Genomic DNA, 25,330 nt, shown 5'->3' with positions numbered 1-25,330 from the left:
TTATCATTGGCAATATTACTAATATTATTATTACTATTATAATTATCATCATTATTAATATTATTATTATTATTATATTGGTGTCTTTATTCATATTCTTGTTGTTATTATCACAATTATTATTATTATGATCAATATTAGTGTCTTTATTCATATTGTTGTTGTTTTTATCATAATTATTATCATTACTATGATTATTCTAATCCTTCTTCCTGTTGCTAGGGACCCTTACCCTGACTGTGATGTAAGGCTTGACAGTACAAACAGAGGTCTGTGCTGCGGTCAGCAGCGTGACCAGGGTGGAACATGCACACCGGCCTGTCCCGGGGCCCCCCGGGCCCCAGGAGCTGGGGGTCAGAGTGGGCCTGGGGCACCCGCTTTTGCCACACCACATGGGCCCCGGTACAATAGGAGCAGTCCTCCATTCCTGAGTCCAGAAGAAGAGGGACAGGCAGCAGGGCCCGGTGCAGCTCCGGCTGGGGGCAGCAGAAACCTGGACTCTGACCATAGTGGATGTGGATGCTGCGGTCCTCCTGCAGGTCCAGTCCCTGGTGGAAGCAAACAGAAGGGCCGTCCACCACACAGCTCCCTGTCCGAGCAGAGGGAGGGTGTCCGTGGCCCCGGTGGCAGCAGTGGGGTGGAATCTGTAAAGGGACGGGGGGCACTTTAACTGAAGGTCCTGCCGGCCGGCTCGGATCACGGTCCTGACAGTCTGTCCCAGGACTTGGTCGATCCGTTGGGTCTGGATTAGGGCACAGACAGGGACTGTGTTCCGGGGAGTCTTTGTCTAAGCTGAGAGCAGCTGGAGCTGCCGCAGTAGCTCCTAACTCCTCCTCAGAACCTCTCGCAGGACTCTGGCTGTGCTCCTCCTCCTCATAGTGGTGATGTCTGTGGCGGTGGTAGTGAATGTGGTTGAACACAGTCTGGGGCTGCTGCTCCTCAGGGCAGACCGCTTTGTTCTCCACAGAATCCAGAGACCTGGGCCGGGTCTGGGCACATGTGTCCAAGCTACTTCTGCGGGCGGCAGAATGTCCGTTACCGGGCCCGTAGTAAACAAACGGATCATAATCACTACTCAAAGAGCTGCGGAAGGTGGACCAGCTACCATAGACCCCCTGCAGAGATACGTCAGTACAATTGAGAACCGAGTCACTGGAGGAACCGTGACACGGCCCTGAGCTGGAGTCACTCGCTGGCCCATCAGCCAGGTACCCACTGCGTTCTGTGTGGTAGCTGCCACCTGAGCAGCTCCCCTCCCCCTGTCGGCCATGGCCCAGCGTCCTACGGGGCTGGGGCCCCACTGAAGGTCCGTGGTAGAGCCTTGAGCTGGACGCACTGCGCTGGGCGGGACAGGACGATCGATAGGTGTGGCAGGACCGACGTGGGGCGTAGTGGTGGGAAGAGGTCCTGCAGTTACCTCCAAACATCTGGGGCCTCCCGGGACCCTCTGCGGGTCGGTGATACCCACAGCTAGAGCCGAACGGTCTGCTAGCCAGGAATTGAAGAGTTTGGTCATCCCTTGGAGAAGAGCCATTGTAGTGGCCCAGATCAGGATAGGGTCCAGAAGGTCCACAAGGATACTGGGGCCTTAGAGAGAAGGGGACAGCATGCTGAGGGAAGTGCTGGTTCCTCGGGCCACTGTAAGGATGATGGTGGAGAAAGCCCTGGCTTTGCTCGGAACTCTGCTGCAGTCTGAACCTCTGGGCCTGCCGCTCGGTCCCTGGGGGAGGCAACCACAGACAAGATGTACCCAATGCTACAGGAGCTAACGGCAGAGCTGCAGACATGAATTAGAAATCAAAGGAACACACCCATGATGTTGTGCATGCAGAGGGGGCAGGTGCGGTGCTGCAGCAGCCAGGGGTCCACGCAGTCTTTATGGAACTCATGAGCGCACGATATAATCCTCAAGTGCTGGCACAACAAGGAGAGAGGTGAAGACAGGAGCATCTACAGGGGCTTTAGTGTAGCATCACCTCTCTCACCTGGCCGTCCTGGAACTCCTCCAGGCAGATAGCGCAGACCGGACTTGAGTTGGAGCTGCTGGCGGACCCCCAGGGGGCCCGCTGGTGATGGGGGCCTGAGCAGCCCTGAGAGTTGTAGGTCTTAGTCTCCAGATGGCTGATGGCCTGCCTGGTCTGTTGGTGAACCGAGTCCTGAACCCACAGGGCAGAACACTTTGACCGGATCCATCTAATAACTCCGGGTGGACTGATGGTGCAAAGGAATGTGACTCGGACTCACCCAGGTTCTGCTGGACCTGCACTTGTAACGTAGAGCGAAGATGAGGACAATGGTGAGGACGGCCAGGACGATGGTGAGGACGATGCCCATGTCGTAGTGCGGCTGCAAAGGCAAGTGGAGAAGTACAGTGGCCATACACAGCACGGGAACACACAGGTGACGCGTTGTGGGTTCTAATTACCCATCGTGGTGGATTCACCATGATCTCGATCCGAACGACGGCCTCCTCGTTCTTGTTGACCAGAGCCATCAGCTCCTCCGCATCGTCAGACTCCACCATCACGACGGGCCGGGGGAGGGAGTCGGCCTCCCGCAGCTGGGCCCGTGGATGGTGTCGGAACCAAGAGGAGGACCACAGACAGACACGGATGTGATGCTTCTGTTCAGAGCTCTGCTCCAGAGGTGCTTCCGGCCAACCCTCCACACTCACCTCAGCGGCAGCGTCGGCATCATCGCTGACGTCGAAGATGACAGCTTGGGCTCCTTTGTCCAAAGCCATGCGAGCCTAAACCATCACACACACACACACACACACACACACACACACACACACACACACACACACACACACACACACACACACACACACACACACACATTAAAGTCTCACTCTGAGATATAAATACCAAGGTACTGCTCAGTGCCTCGGGCCGCCACTAGGGGGCAGTAAGCGCACACGTGACATTTCCACAGCAACTTTCAAATCAGGGTCACTTATTTACCGAGTAAATATTTAAACTGTGGGTTTAAATGTTGCCACAGGTCAGTAGAGGTTATAGCCGAGGAGCGGGAAACCAATGGATCTCTCTCCAACAGATGTTGAGAGTGTCAGCGTGGCTCCGTGTGAGCGTGCATGTGAGCGTGCGAGTTTTCACAGTAACCGGCCAGAACGCTCACCTCACGATGGAAATAGAAAAACAGACTCACTTTCATCTCGCCACAGAAATTCAAGTTTCTGGCCCCTGTCCAACCTTAATAAGGATAATCACGTCTTTTAACCCCCTGGCCTTCTCGCCCAGTACCCACAATGCCTAGCAGCAGTCTGCTCGCACCCATATTGAGGACTGGGAAGATCGTACAGACATTTGCTTTTCCTGGTGCTGCCGGGCAGTGTGTCCTTCAATTACCCCCAGCCCTGTTATTAAGCCCTTTTTACGACACGTTAGCATTATACTGCTAATAGCACGGCGTGGTCTGGGAGCTATACGCCCCCCCAGAGGAGCGCTCGTCAGACACCTGTAACCTTCACCTGTGCAGCCAACTAAAAGAGGGAGATGATGGTGGAGAAGATGAAGAGCAAGTTGACATATATAACGAGGGGAGTTGACATATATAACGAGGGGAGTTGACACATATAACGAGGGGAGTCGACATATATAACGAGGGGAGTTGACACATATAACGAAGGAGTTGACACATATAACGAGGGGAGTTGACACATATAACGAGAGGGAGTTGACATATATAACGAGGGGAGTTGACACATATAACGAAGGGAGTTGACATATATAACGAGGGGAGTTGACACATATACGAGGGGAGTTGACATATATAACAGGGGAGAGTTGAACATTTAACGAGGGGAGTTGACAATATACGAGGGGAGTTGACATATAACGAAGGGAGTCGACATATATAACGAGGGGAGTTGACACATATAACGAGGGGAGTTGACATATATAACAAGGGGAGTTGACACATAACGAGGGGAGTTGACACATATAACGAGGGGAGTTGACATATATAACGAGGGGAGTTGACATATATAACGAGGGGAGTTGACACATATAACGAGGGGAGTCGACACATATAACGAGGGGAGTTGACATATATAACGAGGGGAGTTGACATTATAACGAAGGGAGTGACATATATAACGAGGGGAGTTGACATATATAAGAAGGGAGTTGACATATATAACGAAGGGAGTTGACATATATACGAGGGGAGTTGACAATATAACGAGGGGAGTTGACATATATAACGAGGGGAGTTGACATATATAACGAAGGGAGTTGACATATTAACGAAGGGAGTTGACATATATACGAGGGGAGTTGACATATATAACGAGGAGTTGACACATATACAAGGGGATTCGACATATATAACGAGGGGAGTTGACACATATAACGAGGGGAGTTGACATATATAACAAGGGGAGTTGACACATTTAACGAGGGGAGTTGACACATATAACGAGGGGAGTTGACATATATAACGAGGGGAGTTGACATATATAAAAAGGGGAGTTGACACATATAACGAGGGGAGTCGACACATATAACGAGGGGAGTTGACATATAAAACGAGGGGAGTTTCTGAAAGTTAAGTTTTGCTGTTATGCTAATGACTACTGATAAATAATGAAATGAAGCCACCTCCCGCTCAGACTGTCACCGTTGCATTGTGGGAAATGTAGTATTGGCCTGTGTAAAACATCTGCGGCCTGCGGCCGGTTCTAATAATAAATCAATATCATCCCGGGGGCCATAGAAAACCCTCGACCTTGACTCTGACATATGAGCTTTAAATGATTTCTTTTGACTCCCATTTATTTGTTGTTTGGATATCATCTTTGCTAGTGTGTGGTGTGCTCTATGGAACTGGCATAAAGGATGTTAAAATTAGTCTAAATTAGTCTAAATTAAATAAAAATCCATCCATTCATCATTCCCAACAGGCGGTGTTTGATTAGAAACTCTTTCTGAACTCTGGTGCTCTGAAACATCTCCGCTTCCATTTTCAGCTGTTTTTATTCTCAATAACATCAAATCATCCATCCATCCAAATCGTGGTCCTGTTGGACCACCAAAGGACAAACACTTTCCATTTAGCACGGACAAAAAAACCCAAATCCTGTTTAGCAATGAAGCTGTGGGGAGAGTTTGAGGAGCGTTTCTGAGGAACACGCTGCCATATTGGGTCCAAGCTGCTGGGGTTTTTGTTGTTTCCAGGTGAATCGGTGGGCAGCGGCGTTACCGCCTGTCTCTGCCCCCCCCCCCTCCCCGTGGTCGTGGTCACGCCGGGCATCTTTACTGGTCCCGTTTTAAACAGGTTCTGTTGGGAACAGGTGTTCTCCAGAACTGTATTCCAGGCTGCTGTGCTGAAGGGCTGTTTTCAGTAGCAATAGAGCCAGAGTGTGCCTGCTCCATATGAACCCCCCCAGGCCGTGCTTTCCTCCTGGCTGAGCCATAATCAGCTCTGGATGGACTGGTTCACGCTTGGACTGAGTCAAGATTTGATAGCTTGACTGATTCTTACAGTTTTTGATCAAACCCCCATCTGCTGATTCCAGGAGATCTTTAAAGGATCTCAGAGCTTCAGATTTATGAAGCCTGCTCAGCCCCCGGCAGCGCTGATGAAACCATTTCATTCCTTCAAAAAAGCAGAACATGAAGCTCCAGAAAAGGTTTTTGGATCAAGTTTCCAACAGAACGAGGACAAGTGGGTAAAAGCGCCACTTTAAAGCCTCCAGGCCTCAGAAAACATCCACCTTTAGGATGCCTGACTTTAGAGGATCGTCGGTTCGCTCCGAGCACAAGAACAAACATGTTTAACCTCAGTCCAAGAACATCTGACCTGAAATGATCAAAAAGCTTCAGCGTAAAAAGATGGTGGAGAGAAAGCTGCTGGGAGGTTCTCAGAAGAGAAGTGGCATTAAAGCCAGCTGGAAGAGTCCAGCCTGCTTCCTGCTCCTCCAAACAGGCGTCTCCACACCAACACTGAGGAACACGGGCTTCTGTTCTTCCTTCTTCTCTTCTGACTATTGTGTGTTTGATGAATGCAGCATCCACTCACTGCCCCCCCCCCCTCATTTACACTGCTCCTGGTTTCACAATGCTCCTCAGACAGATGCAACCAGAGACACTGATGCCGTCAGACAATAAACCTGAGTGTTGTTGTGTCCGGTTATTAACATGTTCCATGCTTTTCCTTCTGCAACAGTTCATCACACCTGCTCAGGGAAACCTCGGTGTAAAGGAGGTGAAGCCGTGCCTCAGTGACTCTACTTTGCTGTTTTAGAAACTAACAGTTATTAGATGAATATACAGTGTGCACGTACGCGCACACGTGTGTATAAACACTTAATACACGCGTGTGTGTGGACGTAGACTTTTTAGTACTTTGGGTTCATAGACTTTTTAGTATTTGCAGATACGTGTCTGTATATAAACCAGATCCTCCTGTAATAAAGAACTAAAGGCTGACTGTTGTCACGTGACCTGTCTCCGTCTGTGTCCGATGATGGAACCTGCCTGGAACATCTGGTCCACAGAAAGAGCAAAACAGCTCACAGAACTGGTCCAGTTTAGACCCCAAAATGACAATAAATAATGAAAATGTGTGACGCAGTAGAAAATGGACGAACTTTCTATTGGTCATTGACAGTTTCAGTCGTCATCAGAATTCATCAAAAATATTCAAACCAACAAACTACACACAGAACCGCAAAGTTTAGAGCTTAAAGGGAGCGACAGGTGAAGATTTAAAGCTCAACGCAGCTGAAGAAGTTCCAAAAAGGAGAAATATCATGTGGTGCTTTACCGCCACCCGGTGGACACGCGTGGAACTGCAGACAATAGTTAACGCGCTCCGACACATTCTGACCTCTGCTGCTCCTCCTGGACTCCAGGGCTGCAGAAATATGCTGCTTTTACAAGTCTTTAAAATCTGTCAAGCATCATAAATCTTATTTATTTATTTAACTAAGTAATCAGTTTTCATTTAAATGCAAAAACATATTTAGGGCATTAAAATAGCAAAACAACTTTTAATGTTGAACCCTCCCAGAATGCTTTTATAGTAGTGGGATATTAATCAACAGCCATAAAGTTGTTCATTAACAGAGGAAAAGGAAAGGTAAAAGTATTCCGTTCAGACTGAGCAGGAAGACTGAAGACCGACAAGGTGAGTGGAAACGAAGAGCATTATTGAAAAGAATTGACAGTTGTGTTTGGAGATAAAAATCAAGATTTGAAAACATTTTTGTTACTATTGAAGAGCTGCATAGAGCTGAAGAATTCTTGGCTTAAGAAAATTCAACAAGACTTCATATTTAGTTTTAGCATAAAACATCGTTATACATTATAAATGAAGAGGTCTTATTAACTTTCTTATAGTCTGGCTTTAGTTATAGTTGAATAGTCTTTCTAAGTGAAGTTTAGTTTATTTTTCTGCTCTTTGCTACTGATCCTAAAAGAACTTTGAACTTTAAACCCTCCCAGAATGCTTTAATGGTAGTAATATATACGCCATAAAGCTGCTGATTAGGTTGTAAAATTAAAGTGAAAGTATTCTGTTCAGTCGAAGCAGAAGAGCGACAAGTGAGTGTAAAGTGAGTATTATGCTGTTAACGTTGTTAGAGAGTCTTAACAGGTATTAACAACATTTTAAAACTTTTTTGTGACAGGTGAAAAGCTCTTAGAGTTATTAGAGCTGTTCAACAGTCCAGGTCACAGCTGGATATTTTGATATTACCTGTCAAACAACATCTAATCGTGTGCAAGTTAGCATCTCTCAGCCGGACCAATTTAAGACAATAACTAAAATAAAAATAAAATAAATAACTAAATCCACAGGATCACAGGACACCAACAGGATTTTGGGTTCATGTTGCACGTTTTCTCCAGTGGTTTATTGTTCTATGTTGTGGAACCACTGTGAAAGAAATGCAGGAGTGGGTGTCATTTCTTTCATCTATTTTAAATAGAGCAGTGATCTTTGAGGACTTGGATCATAGAAATAATTGAAGAGGGGAACAAAGGAGGGGAGTTAAAAAGTCCTGACTAGTATGTTTATGTAGCACCAGATAATTTAGTGGCTGAGCTGAAGACAGTCCTTTCACCATGTTGGCCTGTGGAAAACCAGTGTTGTGGCCCCATGGACCAGCGTCCCCGTCGTTGCCGGACCACCGTTGGCCACCAGTTGGGTTTTGGGATCAAAGTGGGGGCGTTTCCTGTATCCGGTTCTCCTCACGGATCCATGACTACAACATGTTGCTGCAAGTGCAGAGACGTTTGCTCTGGAAAGAACTTTAGAGCACATTCAGTGCTGCAGGATGAGGGGCTGGAAAAGGTGCCAGTTCTTTTCTCACTGCAGGGAACAGTTAAAAAAGCAGCTTAAACTCTGAAAACATGAAAATGATACAGAGACATCATTGATTTATTGATTCAGTTGTTATTCAGAATGGATTAGAAATGTTCCTGTTTGATAAAAATGTAGTGAATTGGGATTATTTAACTCCAACCTCTACAGATTATTTACCTTCATCACAGTCTCATCACTATTTCTGATGTTTCCTCAGGATGGACGAGGACAGAGCAGAGTCCACAGTGCCCAGCTGTGTGTCCCTGAAGAGTGACTGGTCCAAAGATAAAGCAATAGACTTCAGAAGTTCAGAGGAAATGTAAGAAAACTAAAAGTGATGATGTGTTTGTGTGGCAGCTGTTAGTCACATTAACAGCAGCAGGTTGTGAGTTTATTATTGGAGATGTTTAACACTTAAACCTCAGACAGTCATATAGTTACAGACTTAATGTGAATATTGTTGATTAGAAACAAGAATCAGGTTTAAACTGAAAGATGAATTCAGACATAAATGCTGGAACAATATTGAGTCTTGATCAGGTTCTTTCATCCTATAAATCAAAGGACTAATAGAGATGTGTTTCATAGTGAGAGGGGGGAGCACATCCTATCAAACTGGGACCAGGCAGCTCCACCAGGAGAGTCCTCTTGTTCACAATCTGGAAGCAGATCTGGAGATGCTGAAATGAAGCCCAAACAAAGTAAAACTGTTCAATATGAGATTTAATTTGTGATGTCATGAATTTGTAGTTGTGTTGATGATTTATTATAGATGGAAATCATTGGTTTACTTATGTTCAGGAAGTGATCTGCAGGAGGTGATAGAAGGTCATAAGATGAGTCTGAAGAGCAGATGTGAACATGTGACTGAAGGAACTAATGAAGCAGGAAGTGGAACCCTGCTGAACAAGATCTACACTGAGCTCTACATCACTGAGGGACAAAGTGAGGAGGTGGACACACAACATGAGGTGAGACAGCTTGAGAGAACCTCCAAGAAGAACATCCAGGACACTCCAATCAAGTGCCAGGACATCTTCAAAGTCTTATCTGAGCAACAGAGACACATCAGAGTGGTTCTGACCAACGGTGTCGCCGGCGTTGGAAAAACCTTCTCAGTGCAGAAGTTCAGTCTGGACTGGGCAGAAGGTTTGGAGAACCAAGACATCAGTCTGGTGCTTCCGCTCTCATGCAGGGAGCTGAACTTGATCAGAGATGAGCAGCACAGTCTTCTCTCACTGCTTCATGTTTTCCATCCAACATTACAGAAGATCAGAGCAGAAGATCTGACTGTCTGGAAACTTCTGTTCATCTTTGATGGCCTGGATGAAAGCAGATTTTCACTGGGTTTCAACAAGCATCAGCTCATCTCTGATGTCACACAAGTATCGTCCGTTGGCGTGCTCCTGGTGAACCTCATCCAGGGGAACCTGCTTCCCTCAGCTCTCATCTGGATCACCTCCAGACCTGCAGCAGCCCATCAGATTCCTCCCTCGTGTGTTGACAGGATCACAGATGTACGAGGCTTCACTGACTCCCAGAAGGAGGAGTACTTCAGGAGGAGGTTCAGTGATGAAGATCTGTCCAAGAGAATCATCTCACACATCAAGGCCTCCAGGAGCCTCCACATCATGTGTCTGATCCCAGTTTTCTGCTGGATCACTGCTATAGTTCTGGAGGACATGATGACCAGAGACCAGAGAGGAGAGCTGCCCAAAACCCTGACTGACCTCTACTCACACTTCCTGAGGGTTCAGATAAAGAGGAAGAAGCAGAAGTATGGAGGAGAGCAGAGACCAGAGGAACTGACTGAGGCTGACAAAAAACTCCTTCTGAAGTTGGGTCGGCTGGCGTTTGAACATCTGGAGAAAGGAAACATCATGTTCTACTCAGAAGACCTGGAGCGATGTGGACTGGACGTCTCCGAGGTGTCGGTGTACTCAGGAGTTTGTACAGAGATCTTCAAGAGAGAGAGTGTGATCTTCCAGAAATCAGTCTACTGCTTTGTTCATCTGAGCGTTCAGGAGTTTCTGGCTGCCGTCTACATGTTCCACCGTTACACCAGGAAAGACACAGCGGTTATAAATAAGTTCCTAAAATATTCTGAACCAAACCGCTTTTCCAGGTTTGTTGGGTTGTTTAATTACAAACCAGTCACATTTCTTGATGGCTTCCTCGGGAGAGCACTAATGAAATCTCTTGAAAGTGAAAATGGCCACCTGGACTTGTTTGTTCGCTTCCTTCATGGTCTCTCTCTGGAGTCCAATCAGAGGATCTTGGGTGGACTGTTGGATCAGAGGAACAGCCACCCAGAAACCATCCAGAAGGTCCTCAACAACCTGAAGGAGGAGAACAGTGATGAAATCTCCCCAGACAGAAGCATCAACATCTTCCACTGTCTGATGGAGATGAAGGATCAGTCAGTCCATCAGGAGATCCAAGAGTTCCTGAAGTCAGGGGAGAAATCAGAGAGGAGACTGTCAGAGATCCACTGTTCAGCTCTGGCCTACCTGCTGCAGATGTCAGAGGAGGTTCTGGATGAGCTGGACCTGGAGCAGTACAACACCTCAGTGGAGGGACGACGTCGCCTGATTCCAGCTGTGAGGAACTGCAGGAAGGTCGTGTAAGTAAAGATTTTTGGGGCCGGACATCGGCGTTTAAATCAAGCGAGTGGATCATGTCAGGTAGCAATACCCCCTCCAGTGGTCATTCCTTCAATTCTTTATCTCCATTGCAGCGTCCATAAATTAAAAACAACAACAATTCATGCAGAAATGTTCAACACTGGCTGGATATAAGTTCAAAGGTCAATCCAGACAAACCAACATAAGCAGGAATAATAGGAGCCACAAGTTAACTGACTATCATGAAATTACTGTCATGTCATTAAATCACTTTTGTTTGTTTGTATACATCGTATTCTAACGACAGAAAAACACATTTTAACTAATGACACGTGACTATTTTGCTTCATTTGTTCAACGTAAAAACAGCCGGCCTCGTTGGTTTAAATGGGTGTTTTAGGTCTTTGTGGTGGTTCCGTTTGGAGCCTTTATGTGACCCACAAAGTTGTTTGACCCTTTCCACACCCGTTAGGTGGCAACTTCATCACTAGCAACAAAAGGTGCAGTGAAAATGATTTGAAGGAAAACAGGCAGATAGAACAGAAGCTGAGGGCAATCGATGCAACCAGAGACTCTGATGTCATCGATCGGATCGCTGAATTAAGACTTGACGCACCATCGTACAAATTGGATGAAATGCAAAATATCCAAAGAGCCGATAGACAGATAAAAAGATGCACGTTTCTTTAAACCATTTGCTATAATCATTTTAAATATTGAGTAATTATGAGCTGTTCTAAAATAAGACAAATGTTGAGAATAATTCAGTTGCATTTCAGATCTGATGGTCGTTCAAAATGTTGCTCTACGGTGTTGAATTTAGCTTTTCCAGGAAATGAGCTACATTTGTGTTGAGGTAGATTCTCAGATAAGTTGATGAGAAATCCCAAAGTTTGACTCACTATTTTTGTTTCATACACAACAGACTGTATGATAGTTTTCTTTCAACGAGTCATTGGGAAGTTGTGGCCTCAGCAATGACGTCAAACCCTTCTCATCTACGGGAGCTGAGCTTAAGCAGGAACCAAAGCCTGACAGATGCCGGAGTAAAGTTACTGTCTTCTGCAATGATGCATCCAAACTGCAGACTGGAGACGCTCAGGTCAGGAGGCCTCTGTTGGTCTTTTCTAAATTTCTTTACATTTTCTGCTTTTCTCTTCATTTTCAGATTTAGAAATGTGTTTTTATTTGCCCCATTTATTCCTTTTCCAGGCTGTGGAACTGCAGTTTATCAGAGATCAGCTGTGACTCTCTGGCCTCGGCGCTGAGGTCCAATCCCTCCCATCTGAGGGTTCTGGACCTGAGTCAGAATCAGCTGCAGGATCCAGGAGTGAAGCTGCTCTGTGGTGCTCTCCAGGATCCTCTCTGTGAGCTGGAGACTCTCAGGTCAGTCAGAGATGATCCAGTACTTTCCCAGGTGTAACTAGTTAGACAATAAATGTTTACGTGTTTGATTTTTATTTGTCTTCTCTCAAAATAATTGTTATTTTAGTCTAAGTCGCTGCAGTTTATCCGAGACCAGCTGTGATTCTGTGGCCTCAGCTCTGAAGTCCAACCGCTCCCATCTGAGGGTTCTGGACCTGAGCCACAACATGCTGCAGGATTCAGGAGTGAAGCGGCTCTGTTCTGGACTGGAGAGTCCAAACTGTAAACTGGAGAGGCTCAGGTCAGTCTTCATTTTTCTACCTATATACCAGCTGCTAAGATGGTGAAGTGAGGCTGTTCTCAACACTGCTGTGATGCACCACATTAAAAAAATTCCTTGGAATATCGTGAATTCAGGTCTGACCCAACTAAGAACTAACGTAGGTTTAGTACTGACGCAGATAACATGCAGACCTGCACCGTATAACCTCATCCTGCATTTTTCAGATTGCGTTACTGCAGTTTATCAGAGACCAGCTGTGGCTCTCTGGCCTCGGCGCTGAGGTCCAATCCCTCCCATCTCAGAGAACTGGACCTGAGTCAGAACCAGCTGCAGGATCCAGGAGTGGAGCTGCTCTGTAGTTTTCTCCACTTTCCAAACTGCCGACTGGAAACTCTGAGGTAAACACCATTCTCAAAAATGTCCATTAGTCCATCCGAGGGTCCTCACACTTTCTGAGTGTGTGTGTTGTGCCCAGTTCCTTCAGGAGGGGGGGCCACACGGGGAACACTTATTCATGATAAATTGATTTAAGGACAATGAAAAAGCCGACAGATGGTAACCAAAATTAGACAAAACTAGGTGAGGGTGCCTGGTAGACACCAGCCAACGAGGAGGGAGATGGTGAGGGAGACAGGAAGTCATCTAAGACAGGTTGTGCCTTTAAAGATGAGCCACAGGTGAGATGGATCTCCATGATGAGATGGGAGGGAAAGAGGTGGGAGAACCTGGGAAGAGTGAGGGCCAGAACAATATATATTCTCCTCTGGAACAGTGCAAACCTGAGAGGTTGGAATTGTGGTCATTACATATTACTGTCATTTTTTAACCTGTAACTAAATTAAATATTTACAGATCATGCCTTTGATTAACCTTTCAGATGAATACTGGTTTCACTTATAACCTTATAAAAGTTTCCCTTCTTTATTTAGATTAAGGGACTGCAGGTTATCAGAGATCAGCTGTGGCTCTCTGGCCTCGGCGCTGAGGTCCAATCCCTCCCATCTCAGAGAACTGGACCTGAGGTGGAACCAGCTGCAGGATTCAGGAGTGAAGCTGCTGTCTGATCTCGTAGAGAATCCAGACTATGGGCTGGAGACATTGAGTCATGTCTGGTTGAAGCCAGTCAACTCCCGCTCATCTGCTGCATCACTCACTGACCACTGGTGAAGAGCATCTGTGGAAACATCTGCCGTCTACTCCCTCCATAGATGAAAAATTCAGTTTTTAAAAAGCGCTGGTGGACTTTCAGGAGATCAGTCGATGGTCGACAAAGCAGAAGCAGCTTCGCCTTGAAGTTAAATTAGTTCCTGGTATCACACAATGCATCTTTATAAAGTTCTAAATGGCTCCTCGGCCACTCTTAGAAGCATGGAAACATTCTCTTAATTGTCTCTTCAAATGTCTGTATTATACGTTACTATTTTACATCATGCCTTCAGAATCTTTAGGGTTTAGTATTTACTGTCTCTGTGACATGGAGCATTGGAATATTTCAGCTGCAGCCAGCAAAAACCCATCAGAATGACGGCTATCGGTGGGAACCGCAGGTCATTTGACTTTAGTCAGTCTGTTCAATGTTATAGGATTTATTGCAATCTAATAAAAACTATGAATAAATGTGGGAAATAGGAAATAAAAAGAAGCAAAATGACCAAATAAATCTCCCATGAATACTGTAAATTTAAAGATGTCAAGAATGGAATATCAGCTTAAATGGAATCAAACATAAAGTGAAAAGGCCTCCTTTAAGTTTACTGCAAAAATAAACACCAAATCAAGAGCGACACGCGCCAAAAACGTCTCATTCTCTCTTCTGTCTCCACTCATTCTCTTATATTCTCTTAAGATAATGGGGACGGGGTCGTGTGATAACAAAACAACCTAATTGGGGACTATATTTTTGTTGCAACGTCCAGTTCTAAATGTATGAATCCGCGTATTGACGTTTCAACGCCCCATCAGTAAACGGAGAGATTTGGATATAGTCCCCCTGAGGTGGTGTTTTTAGAGCAGTTCTTAACAACTTTCTCTTTGCCTGATAAGAGGTCCAAACATTATTTCACTTCCCTATAAAATACTCTAAAATTTGCCATTCAAGATCAGATACCACCAGGTATAATTCATCCTCTAAATTTTCACAATTTCTTATTCTGTCAGGCTGTTTTTAAACCTTTGGCAACATCAAATAAAGTACTCAACTGGTATTATGTCAGGCTGGTTTACATCCCATTAAAGAAGCCAGCAGAAATAAAGCACAACAGTTACACAGACTACGCACAATAATATAGAGGATATAAAAACAGTGTTGAGATGGGTTTGTGTCACTTTAGTAAAATCAAAGCATTTTTCTTTATGTGCCAACAATGAACACAATCTAAGAAGTCTTTGACACTAAACATATGGAGCTGCTATAGAACAAACTAAAGATTTGTTGTTATTAAGATAAAGAAATGCAACATTTCCCCCAGAGAAACGATGGCGATGGAAAAAGCCCTGGCTGTGTGTGTGCATCACAGCAGGCGTGGGTTCTCCTCTCTGGAGTCATGCGGGGCTCCTTTGAAGGGCAGATGAGGAGGTTGGTTACAGATTCCCCTCAGAAAGATGATTACGGTGCCAAAGGTCATCACCGGGGTAACCAGGAAGAGGCAGAGTGGGTCTACTGTACGAGCGATGCCGCTCCAGTTATCCTTCTCCTGTCAGGACCAGACATTTACGCCACTTTTGATCTTTTTAAATCAGACTTTGGGTTGAGGACTCTGTTTGAACCCTCTGAGCTCATTGTAGTCGTTCTTGTTGCGCATGTGTTTAATGATGTAGTGGCTCCATCCACAGCCGGCTTGATCTCTGCGTACAGCTGATGGCTCCTCCCTCTTCTTGTGGTTTCACAGCTCCACACAGACACCAAAGCTCAGAACTCAAATGAAGCTACTGATGCTTCTATATCTCATGTGTTTAAATGTTTCTGGAAACGTCCTGGCAGCGTGTGTGACTGGGGTCACCAGTCCGTGTCTCCCAGACTGTTTCTCAAACATCAGCTCACTGCGGGACTTCACACTGTCGTACTCCTCAGCCGAGGCAATGTAGCCCACTGAGCTGGATCGCCGCGGTAACGCTCCATCCCAGTACGGCTCTGCCTCAGCAGGGCGGGACATGCGCAAGATGTGGGGTAATCGCTGGAGGAAGAGCTGGCAGAAACAGAAACAGGATTTGGAACACTGATACTGATGTGTGTATGTCTGTGTGTTATAGTGGAAAAATCACATGTTCATATATCCTCTTTCATATGTTATTAAGTCATATGTTCATATATCCTCTTTCATATGTTATTAAGTCATATGTTCATATATCCTCTTTCATATGTTATTAAGTCATATGTTCATATATCCTCTTTCATATGTTATTAAGTCACATGTTCATATATCCTCTTTCATATGTTATTAAGTCACATGTTCATATATCCTATTTAATATCTTATTAAGTCATATGTTCATATATCATCTTTCATATGTTATTGAGTCACATGTTCATATATCCTCTTTCATATGTTATTCAGTCACATGTTCATATATCCTCTTTCATATGTTATTCAGTCGTATGTTCACATATCCTGATGTTCATCTGTTCAACAAAGGGACAACAGGATGTGTGTGTCTTACCTGTTTGGTCCACTCAGACATGACGTGCGTGCTCGGCGTCCTGAAGTGGAGGTTGAGGACGACCACACAGTTCAGCACCACCACCGTCACCACCACCATGATGAACATCAAATATCTTCAACACACAAACACACTCAGATGTTTTCCATTTTTTAAATCTCAGCCGGTTGTCACCTGGTTCTGCAGCCCTAATGTAGATATAGTTTGGAGAAGCAGAATATATCTGATTCAGAGTTAAAGTGATGTGGAGTAAATGGTGCGTTTACCTACTTCACAATAAGAGGAACGGACGTGGATGTTTCTGGAGCCTTTGAGAGATCAAGAGTAGGAAGACAGACTGAGCGAGCAGCACCGAGATGGACAGTGTCATCTTCTCACCACCTACACACACACACACATTTTTATTATCCTTTTTAAAATATATTCAAAAATCTGTTGGGGAGCTAATTAATGTTTCTCGATTAATGGCGACCCCTCAGCTCCGCCCACTACCGATGTTTGCTTCATCGAGTACCTCGGCCCCTACACAGGCCTTTTCCTGCCAGGCTACAAAGAGCCTCTGTACAAGGATCCTCTGTTAGCAAAACTGTGAGTCAAATCCAAGGATTAGAGCTAACTGGCTGCAGCTCTTTTCTCTGTGGTCTAACCCAAGATGACCCTTCCTCTCTCTCCGGTAGGCCCCCCGCAGGCCTGAGCTTTATCGATCACATTGTGGGAAATCAGCCAGATGATCAAATGGTGCCCGTCACAGACTGGTGAGCGCACGTCCTCCATGAGGGTCAAAGGTCGTCCCCTGCTCAGCTGCTGGTGTTTACTGCTAACGTTCTCAGAGCCATGTTACACATCCTTGGACATCTGATGCCACAAGACCTCTTTACACTGAAACTACGTTTCATGACTTTTATTTTGACTCTTTCATTTCAAAACCAATGGAGTGAAATAAATATATCAATATCAATATCAATCTTTATTTATATGGCACTTTTCATACGCTAGGTAGCACAAAGTGCCTCACAAAGGATAAAAACAGCAAAGAGAACAACAGAATCAAGAAAAGGACAGACACACACATGCATACAACACACTTACACACACACCCACACACACAAACAAGCTTAAACAAGCTGAGACATGGCTGGGCACCGAGACCTGAGGCGAAGGAGACGCCACCTTTGGAGGCCCACCAGGCCGAGGGAGGTCACGGTCCTGTGACCACAGGTGGTACCGCCACAAAGACCAGCCCGACCCGGACAGTCCGGAGGCTCCACACCAAGGCACAGAGCCCCCTAACCACCCAGGCCAGGGTCGACAATGGGACAGCACCTCCAGCGGTAGACCGGAAACATCTCCCAGCCTGGCAGGCCCCCATGAGGAAACACCATGAGGAGACACTGGAGCTAAAAACTGAAGGACTGAAACAGTAAATGGGATAAAAGGTATAAAAGCTAAAAGCTGAGGAACTAAGAATTGGAGTAGTAAAACAGTACTAAGACTAAAACAGACTAAAACAGTAAATGGGATAAAAGGTGTAAAGACTAAAAACAGAATAAGAACTGAGGGAGTAAAACAGTACTAAGACTAAAACAGACTAAAACAGTAAATGAGATGAAAGGTGTAAAGACTAAAAACTGAGAGACTAAGAACTGAGGGAGTAAAACAGTAAAAGTGTCAAGTAAAATAAGGATAAGACATAAAATAAATTGAAAATAATCAGAAAATCAATTAAAGGCCTGATTAAAAAGGTGTGTTTTGAGCCTCTTTTTAAAAATCTCAGCAGTCTCTGCGGCCCTGAGGTTCTCCGGCAGGCTGTTCCACAGTCGGGGACCATAATAACTGAAGGCCGCTTCCCCGTGCGTTTTAGAGCTTACATGTGGAATGGTTAAAAGGCCGGTGCCGGAGGACCTCAGAGTCCACGAGGGTTGATAGAATAAAAGCAGGTCAGATAAATAAGTCGGGCCAAGACCATTAAGACATTTAAAAACTAATAAAAGAACCTTAAAATCGATCCTGAAACGCACGGGTAGCCAATGCAGCGATTCTAAAACCGGTGTGATGTGCTCCCACCCTCTGGTCCTCGTCAGCACCCGTGCAGCTGAGTTTTGTAATAATTGTAGGTTTGTGATGCTCTTTTTTGGAAGACCAAATGGGTTCAATCAACACCTCACCATCAGACAGGACCACATCAAGGCCAACGCGCTTGTTTTTAGTGTCACATTTAAGCCTCGAAGCAGAAAATAAGGTTGTCCTCACACTCTTTTCCCCCTCAAATTCCAGGTATCAGAAATGTTTGCTGTTCCATCGGTTCTGGTCCATAGACGATAAACAGATCTACACGGATTACAGTTCGCTGAGATCCATCGTCGTGGCTAATTATGAAGAGACCATCAAGATGCCCATCAATGAGCCGGCCGTGGGGAAAAGGATCTCACAAATCCAGGTGAGTTTCCTTCCTTTTGGAACTGCTTGATTTTCAACTCTACACAAGAGCAATATGTGGACCAGCGTCCCGCCTGGTTTCAGCTGTCCTGTGTCTCTGTCCTCACAGGAATACGTGGACTATAACGGAGGACCGGGCGTGCAGCACATCGCCCTCAACACCTCGAACATCATTGAAGCTGTGAGGCTCCTGATACAGATGCTTCCCTCTCAAATCTGCAAGTGAAGACAAGCATGCTGCCTTTTATCTTTGAGCCAGATAGTGAACCTGCGTGCCCGAGGGATGGACTTCCTTTCAGCACCTGACACCTACTACGACGACCTGCGGCAGAAGCTCAAAACGGCAAAGATCAAGGTGGAGGAGGACCTCGATGTTCTACAGGTGAGCACATGTGGGGAGAGAGTAAAGGTTCCACTCTTTTCACTCGTCTACCCGCCTGTGAACCTTCTCTTTCTTTTCAGAAACTGAGAATCTTGGTTGATTTTGACGACAAGGGCTACCTCCTTCAAATCTTCACCAAACCCATGCAGGACAGGCCAACCCTCTTTCTGGAGGTCATCCAGCGGAAAAACCATTTTGTAAGTGGTTCTGAGGATAATCACTGTGCACGTGCGATGGGATATATCAGGCTCTGGTCATATTTCTTGCCTTGAACCCCTTTAAGAAGTTGGGCCAGGACACCTGGTCACCCAGTGTGAGCAGAATAAAAGTCACCCACTTGGAAAAGGCCAGTAAATCTGTCACAGGTACAGATTAAAAGGCTAAACCGGGAGGGGGATCTTTGGATCAGGTTGTGCCCTGTGGCACTCCACTTATACCCCCATCCTTCCTGTCAGAACAGGCATGTTGTCAATCTCCAGTCTTTCACGACATGAAAGTTAGAACGCAATGCTGGAGCTCAGTGAAGCATCTCTCAGAGCCCTTTGAACGTAGCTCATTCTGTGAGAAGAGGAGGGTTCTTGGTTCAAGTCCCATTGCAGACAAAACATGGAAGGTGTTCTGGTCGTAGAGCCAGTATACCTTCAGAGAACTGCCCAGGTACCCTTGAGCAAGGCACCGAACCCACAAATCCACACGTAGGGCCCTGCGATGAGCTGGCGGTTGACCAAGGGGGGGACCTGCCTTCACCCAGGGGGGGACCTGCCTTCACCCAAGGGGGGGACCTGCCTTCACCTAAGGGGGGACCTGCCTTCACCCAAGGGGGGGACCTGCCTTCACCTAAGGGGGGGACCTGCCTTCACCCAAGGGGGGACCTGCCTTCACCTAAGGGGGGGACCTGCCTTCAACCAAGGGGGACCTGCCTTCACCTAAGGGGGGACCTGCCTTCACCCAAGGGGGGACCTGCCTTCACCTAAGGGGGGACCTGCCTTCACCCAAGGGGGGGACCTGCCTTCACCTAAGGGGGGGACCTGCCTTCACCCAAGGGGGGACCTGCCTTCACCTAAGGGGGGGACCTGCCTTCACACATACGTGCTCCCTCCCCGTGACCCCAAAAGGACTAAAGTGGGGAAGAAGACGAGACCAAATGGTTTATTTTCTGACCATTTTCACTTTTTGATCTGTGTATAATTTCACAAGTTCTGAGGAAATTCTCTACCAGGTTTCAGATTTGAATCCCAGATTTTAGAATTGCATTCAAACTGTCTGAAATGTTTATGTTCACATTAAGATAATCAGATTAAACCCATTTGTCAAGCCTGCTCTAAATACTCATCTCAGAATGGACTAGAATAGACTGTGAATACAAGAGGCTGCTTTATTTCCTATTTGTGTGTTTGTGGCTGTTCTAGGGCTTTGGAGCTGGAAACTTCAAGTCCCTCTTTGAGGCCATTGAGAAGGACCAAGATGCTAGGGGAAACCTCACAGTGCTGACACACCAAGGGCAGACCAAAGGCTTCCAGTGATCCCCCTACGGCTGCTGAACCTTACGTAGATTGTTATATATGGCCACATATTTCAGATGCAGTCAGCAGCTTCCCGCAGACCCATTCTGCATATGGAGTGTCGACTATCTATCTCTGTGCTCCCAGATATACTCTGAGGTGTCTGCTGATTGTATGCTGCCCAGCTAAATAAAGTTATGCTTGTTCATGTGGGTAGCCATGTGTGTTTGGGACAGTTGAAATGTATGCTTACATTGTTGCCAGGAGACAGCTGAGGAGGCTAAATGTGAAACTCAGCATGCTGTGATCAACTGGACTCAGACAAATATTTAAGCCAGCCGCTCTACCACCCTCATGCCCAGTGATGACAGGAGTGAAGGAGTTTGAAGTTGGCTTGAAGTGAGGGATGTTGAAAAAAGCCAGGTTTTCTGATCTACCAAGTAAATAACCCATTCACCTGGGTTCACACTTGCCTTGGAAAAAACAGTTTCTGCCTGGGATGACAGGAAACCCGGCTAGTTTGGACTGGGTTATGGCACACCCTGTTTAGACACCATTGCCAGAATGGTTCCCTCAGCCTTGAGTCTCTGGTCTAGGTCTGCATCCATCACATGGGAAAAAGTCTCAATACACCAGAAGTGTTTCCTAAGGAAATTTGGGTCTGGGTGAGGCCTTGATGACAGGTGAACCTGGAAGAAAGCCCCCAATGTGGAACGTTAGAGCGGACAGATTTAGGGACAAAAAGCCACTGGAGTAGAGTTGTTGGTTGCACCTCCAAAACCTTCTTGTCCATTTTCCAGGAGGCACCTCCTCAATGCAGTAGTGAGGCAGGATGGAACCAGGTTCTGAGCTGGAAAAGTCCGGGAAAATGATGTTACTGGAACCTGGGCAGTACATGAGAGAGAATTTAAAACAGGCCCAGAAAGAACACCCACCGAGCTTGCTGGAGGTTTACCCACTTAGTGTTCCTAAGGTAAGACAGGTCCTTGTGGTTGGTCCACACCACTAATGGCTAGATGGACCCCTCCAGCAAGAGTCTCCTGCAAAGCTATGACAACCACGAGCAAGTCTCTATTCCCCACATTGTAGTTTACCTCCAACGTAGCCGGTAGAAGATGTATCTCTGTAGAAGATGCAGAGATGGAGCTTTTGGTAGTCATGCTGGGAGAGAAAAGCATCTTGTCCACAAAACTGGTGACAGGGATCCGGGTGTGAAAGGATGGGGAGCGGAGCTAAACTGTGTCCTCATCGGACCACTGGAAAACATTCAGGTTGGAGGAATGTTTGGTGAGAGGTGCGGCAACTTTGCTTTAATCGCAAATGAAGCAACGGTAAAAAATTAGCAAAACCCAAGAAACATTGTGACGGTTCAGACGAGAATTGTCCCTGTCCAAGGATGAACCCAGAAAAGAGGACCTCTCTCGTTTTACAAAACGTTTATTCATGAGAAGGCACTGGGACACTAGGTAGACATGTTGGATATGTTCCCCATTAATGTCAGAGATGACAATGTCTTTGAGGGCAACGAAGAGGGATCTAACATTGTTGACTAGAGACAGACTAGAGACAGACTAGAGACAGGTGCATGGTTAAAGCTGAAGAGCGTCACCAGGTATTCAGATCCAGGCTCTTTAGAGTGGACTAAAAGCCCTGTGGAAGGGGGTTAATGGGTACTTATGCTTGGTGGTGGTGTTGTTAAGGGATCGATAGTCAATGTCGAGAAAGTCATCCTGGATGAAAACCTGCCCCCTCCGTCTGTCCCTGAGATGGTCGTCTCGGCGTGCAGTAAGGGCGGTTAGGGTCTTGAGGTCTGGCATCTCATCCTTCAGCTCCCTTTTGCTGCTGCTTCACCACCCTAGACCAATGGCAAAGTCTGCTCCTCTACAAGTCTGTAGTCTGTCTTTCATTGACGCTGAGGCCCATTTTGCCGCCCTGATCTTTCTCTTGTTGGTAGGTTAATGGTTGAGGTCAAAAACGAACACTGCAACAAAAAAATACCTCACCAGAGTAATGCTAACCTGCTAGCATCTGATTGTTTGTTGAGTCTATGTTTAGATTGGACCCGAAGGCAGACAGAAGACAGCCAATGAGGATGGAACAAATCTTTATTCATAGAACCCGAAGGGTGTGAGGCCTGAAAACTGTGGAGCGGGAAAGCAAAGTGAAGAACCAAAAAGGGCAGTCTTGGAAAGGGGCAACAGTCCAAGTTAATCCAGAGGTGCGATCCTTTGAGGACATTCTTATCCTGCGGGAAGTCTCGTCAACGAAGTGATGCTAGTCTCTTTAAGTGAAGGTAGGGGGGACTAGTGACCTCAAGAGGGATAAACAGGTGGATTCATCTGGATGAATCCTTTACAACTTTAACAAGGAGCGAAAAAAAATCAGAGCAGGACATTTTATTTCAAAATAATTTATTTGCATATAATTGGAATGAAGACAGGTTCATATATCTGTGATGGCACTGGTCAGATTCCATATAGAAACATTCAGTCTATATAGAAACCACTTTCAAACCTGAACAAAATGGATAAATATATTAGTAAATAAATATATTAGTGACGTGTCACTATAATGAAATGTTCTATCATATATAAAATACAACACTATTTCTTTTCTGGTTTTGTTGTTCCTTTTTGTACGCAAAGTATTCAAAAATATACTGACAAGTCCCTTTAAATTCTAAAAGGGACCTTGTTTTTATTTACTCTGAGCAAAGGCAGTTTTAGCTCATGATTGTTGCCAGACTTGCATCCACCAGATAAAAAAGGCACAAAGGGGAAGATCCTGAAGAGGATTAGACCACACCAGCTAAACCCTGGCATCAAGAATCCCATGCTGCTGGTTTGGGGCTGATTTTAAATTTGTAAACTGAATTTTGCCAAAGTGCTGCACGTTATTCAGTCAATTCCAACCCCGGCGTCACAGTCGAGCCTGTTGGGGGTCCAAGCGTGGGTCACAGAGACGGATGCACAGATGGAGAACCTGGGGCTGGAGAACCTCATGCTGGCACATTTCTAATGAGGGTCAGAACTGCAGCAGAACAAAGATGCCAAATGTTTCTGAGCTACGGTGAAGGGAAAGCAGAGGTCAACCGGGGTCAACCGGGGTCAACAGGCATGTTCTTGTGTTCCGGGTAAGTGGGTTTAGCTGTTCACCCCTTTGGCAGACGGATCAGCGCAGGCTCCTGATTGTCAACATTATTTTTTAACAAATAAGGCACATAAAAGCTTTAGTAAGTGCTACCAGAATTACCCACGATTCTTTCCCCCATCGACACCTGACGCAGGGATGCACCGATCAGATATCTCTAAAACTGGCCTGGTACTCAAATGGATCAGCTGTCACTCTGGTCCTGGTACTGCTGTCCTAGAGAAGGAGCTTAGTTTATGACCAACAGTGGAGAAGAACCCAACCAAACTGTGAGCATTTTGCAACACTCTTATCTACTAATAACAAAACAGCTCATTTTATTTGACAAAGCTGCTGAATGTCTCAATCAAGCTTAATGTTAGCTTATGCATGATTATTGATACCTTCACTGAATTAAGTGTGTTCCGTTTAAAAGTCTTTGTCCAATGTCTCCTGGCAGGCAGCACCATTGCTGACCCACACAGGAAGTCGCACAAACCAAAACTAGAACTAGAACGTCCCGAACGCTCAAGCACAGAGTTTATTCATTGAGGTTTTGGAGTAATTAGCACAGAAGCGGCCAGATCGGTGCATCTCTAATCTGAAGTCAGACTGCGTTCACACTTCAAAAAGTCCTTCTGTTAAGAGAGGGTTGCTCACATTATCATTTAGAGGAGAGGGAAACTCACCTAATTGGGGGGGGGGGTTAAGTACTTTAAGGTTTTTAAAAATATCTCTGACCAGTTCTGGTTTCAGGTGGATCTAAAGTGGTCTGACTGGATGAAATCACATGGACCATCATGAAGGCAGTTTCACATTGGCTTCTGTGTCCGTCAATAAGAATAAGTGTCCTGTTTTCCAGTGCTCGGTTGTTCCTGCAACAGCTGTCACACAGCCGAACAGCAAACCATAATAGTCAAATCCAACCATCGAAGGCAGACTGAGGGGGGCTGCAGGCTCTCTAAAATGGCTCCATTCCACTTTAGTCATTATCTTTTTCTCCTTTATCACTGTCTTTCAGGGAGGATTAGCAGCACTGAGGTCTGAGCGCGAGACGCAACCACCGGAGAGAAATGACAACCAAGAGAAAATAGCTTGTAATGACGACGACGGAGTTCAGTCAAACTGGTTCACCTTAAAAGGGTTAAAGGTTTAACAAAAGAAAACGATCTGACACACACGATGAGAACAGCTGCCATTAGTGAAATGATGAGAACAAGGCCCGCGCTAGAATCCTTGTCGTTTGAGGGGTCAAAGGTCAATCTTTCTCTCCATTTAGACTCTCTGCTGAGTTAATGGGAGCTACATGATTGAGACCAGAAGGGTTCATATCCTCACTACAGCAGTACCTTTAAAGAGCCTCCTCGTGAGGCCGTGTAAGAAATGTGAGGTAGGATGGAGAGAAGAGCTTTTCCTCGAGAAACTGAACTAGGAGGAGGAAGAGGAAGACCACTAGGGTGGAGGAAGGTACCTCAAATCGAGGCTTTCGCAGCGAGCTGAAGAAATTTGACCGATCCCAGCGACTTCTGGGAGATTCTGCTAATCTGAGATGGAGTCTTCTACCAATGCACAACAACCCCCCCACCAAACTGGGTCAAACCCAGTGTCACCATCATGTG

General features: G+C 45.9%; 3 protein-coding genes across 7 annotated transcripts; 2 read left to right on the top strand and 1 right to left on the bottom strand.

Annotated features, from left to right (window-relative positions):
• Positions 1 to 150: 150 nt before the first annotated feature.
• Positions 151 to 3,470, bottom strand: LOC130538052 (E3 ubiquitin-protein ligase RNF43-like). The gene is made up of 6 exons (XM_057055280.1): positions 2,675 to 3,470; positions 2,426 to 2,560; positions 2,245 to 2,346; positions 1,986 to 2,156; positions 1,812 to 1,914; positions 151 to 1,720 (listed from the first exon to the last, which is right to left on the bottom strand). Exons 1-6 carry the CDS (start codon positions 2,741 to 2,743, stop codon positions 219 to 221), a joined length of 2,082 nt encoding a protein of 693 aa, XP_056911260.1. The 5' UTR covers positions 2,744 to 3,470; the 3' UTR covers positions 151 to 218.
• Positions 3,471 to 7,120: 3,650 nt separating this feature from the next.
• LOC130538051 (NLR family CARD domain-containing protein 3-like) lies at positions 7,121 to 14,407 on the top strand. Of its 5 annotated transcripts, none has more exons than XM_057055275.1 (9): positions 7,121 to 7,155; positions 8,552 to 8,653; positions 8,923 to 9,035; positions 9,136 to 10,957; positions 11,884 to 12,060; positions 12,171 to 12,344; positions 12,451 to 12,624; positions 12,831 to 13,004; positions 13,536 to 14,407. In XM_057055275.1, exons 2-9 carry the CDS (start codon positions 8,553 to 8,555, stop codon positions 13,771 to 13,773), a joined length of 2,973 nt encoding a protein of 990 aa, XP_056911255.1. In that variant the 5' UTR covers positions 7,121 to 7,155; position 8,552; the 3' UTR covers positions 13,774 to 14,407. The 5 variants fall into 5 exon arrangements, with proteins under 5 accessions (XP_056911255.1, XP_056911254.1, XP_056911257.1 ...); XM_057055274.1 differs by having other exon boundaries at positions 7,137 to 7,155; positions 8,899 to 9,035; XM_057055277.1 differs by lacking the exon at positions 12,171 to 12,344 and having other exon boundaries at positions 7,137 to 7,155; positions 8,899 to 9,035.
• Positions 14,408 to 16,761: 2,354 nt separating this feature from the next.
• Positions 16,762 to 20,790, top strand: LOC130537714 (4-hydroxyphenylpyruvate dioxygenase-like; the record flags this gene model as incomplete). The annotated part of the gene is made up of 7 exons (XM_057054717.1): positions 16,762 to 16,850; positions 16,940 to 17,017; positions 18,537 to 18,699; positions 18,808 to 18,879; positions 18,958 to 19,080; positions 19,161 to 19,277; positions 20,490 to 20,790. Coding segments are annotated over 7 exons (756 nt in total), but the record flags the coding sequence as incomplete, so codon positions are not given.
• Positions 20,791 to 25,330: the final 4,540 nt, after the last annotated feature.

This window comes from Takifugu flavidus, chromosome 14 (genome assembly GCF_003711565.1).
Source record: "Takifugu flavidus isolate HTHZ2018 chromosome 14, ASM371156v2, whole genome shotgun sequence".
NCBI lineage: Eukaryota > Metazoa > Chordata > Actinopteri > Tetraodontiformes > Tetraodontidae > Takifugu > Takifugu flavidus.
This window is presented reverse-complemented; position numbering and strand designations above follow the sequence as displayed.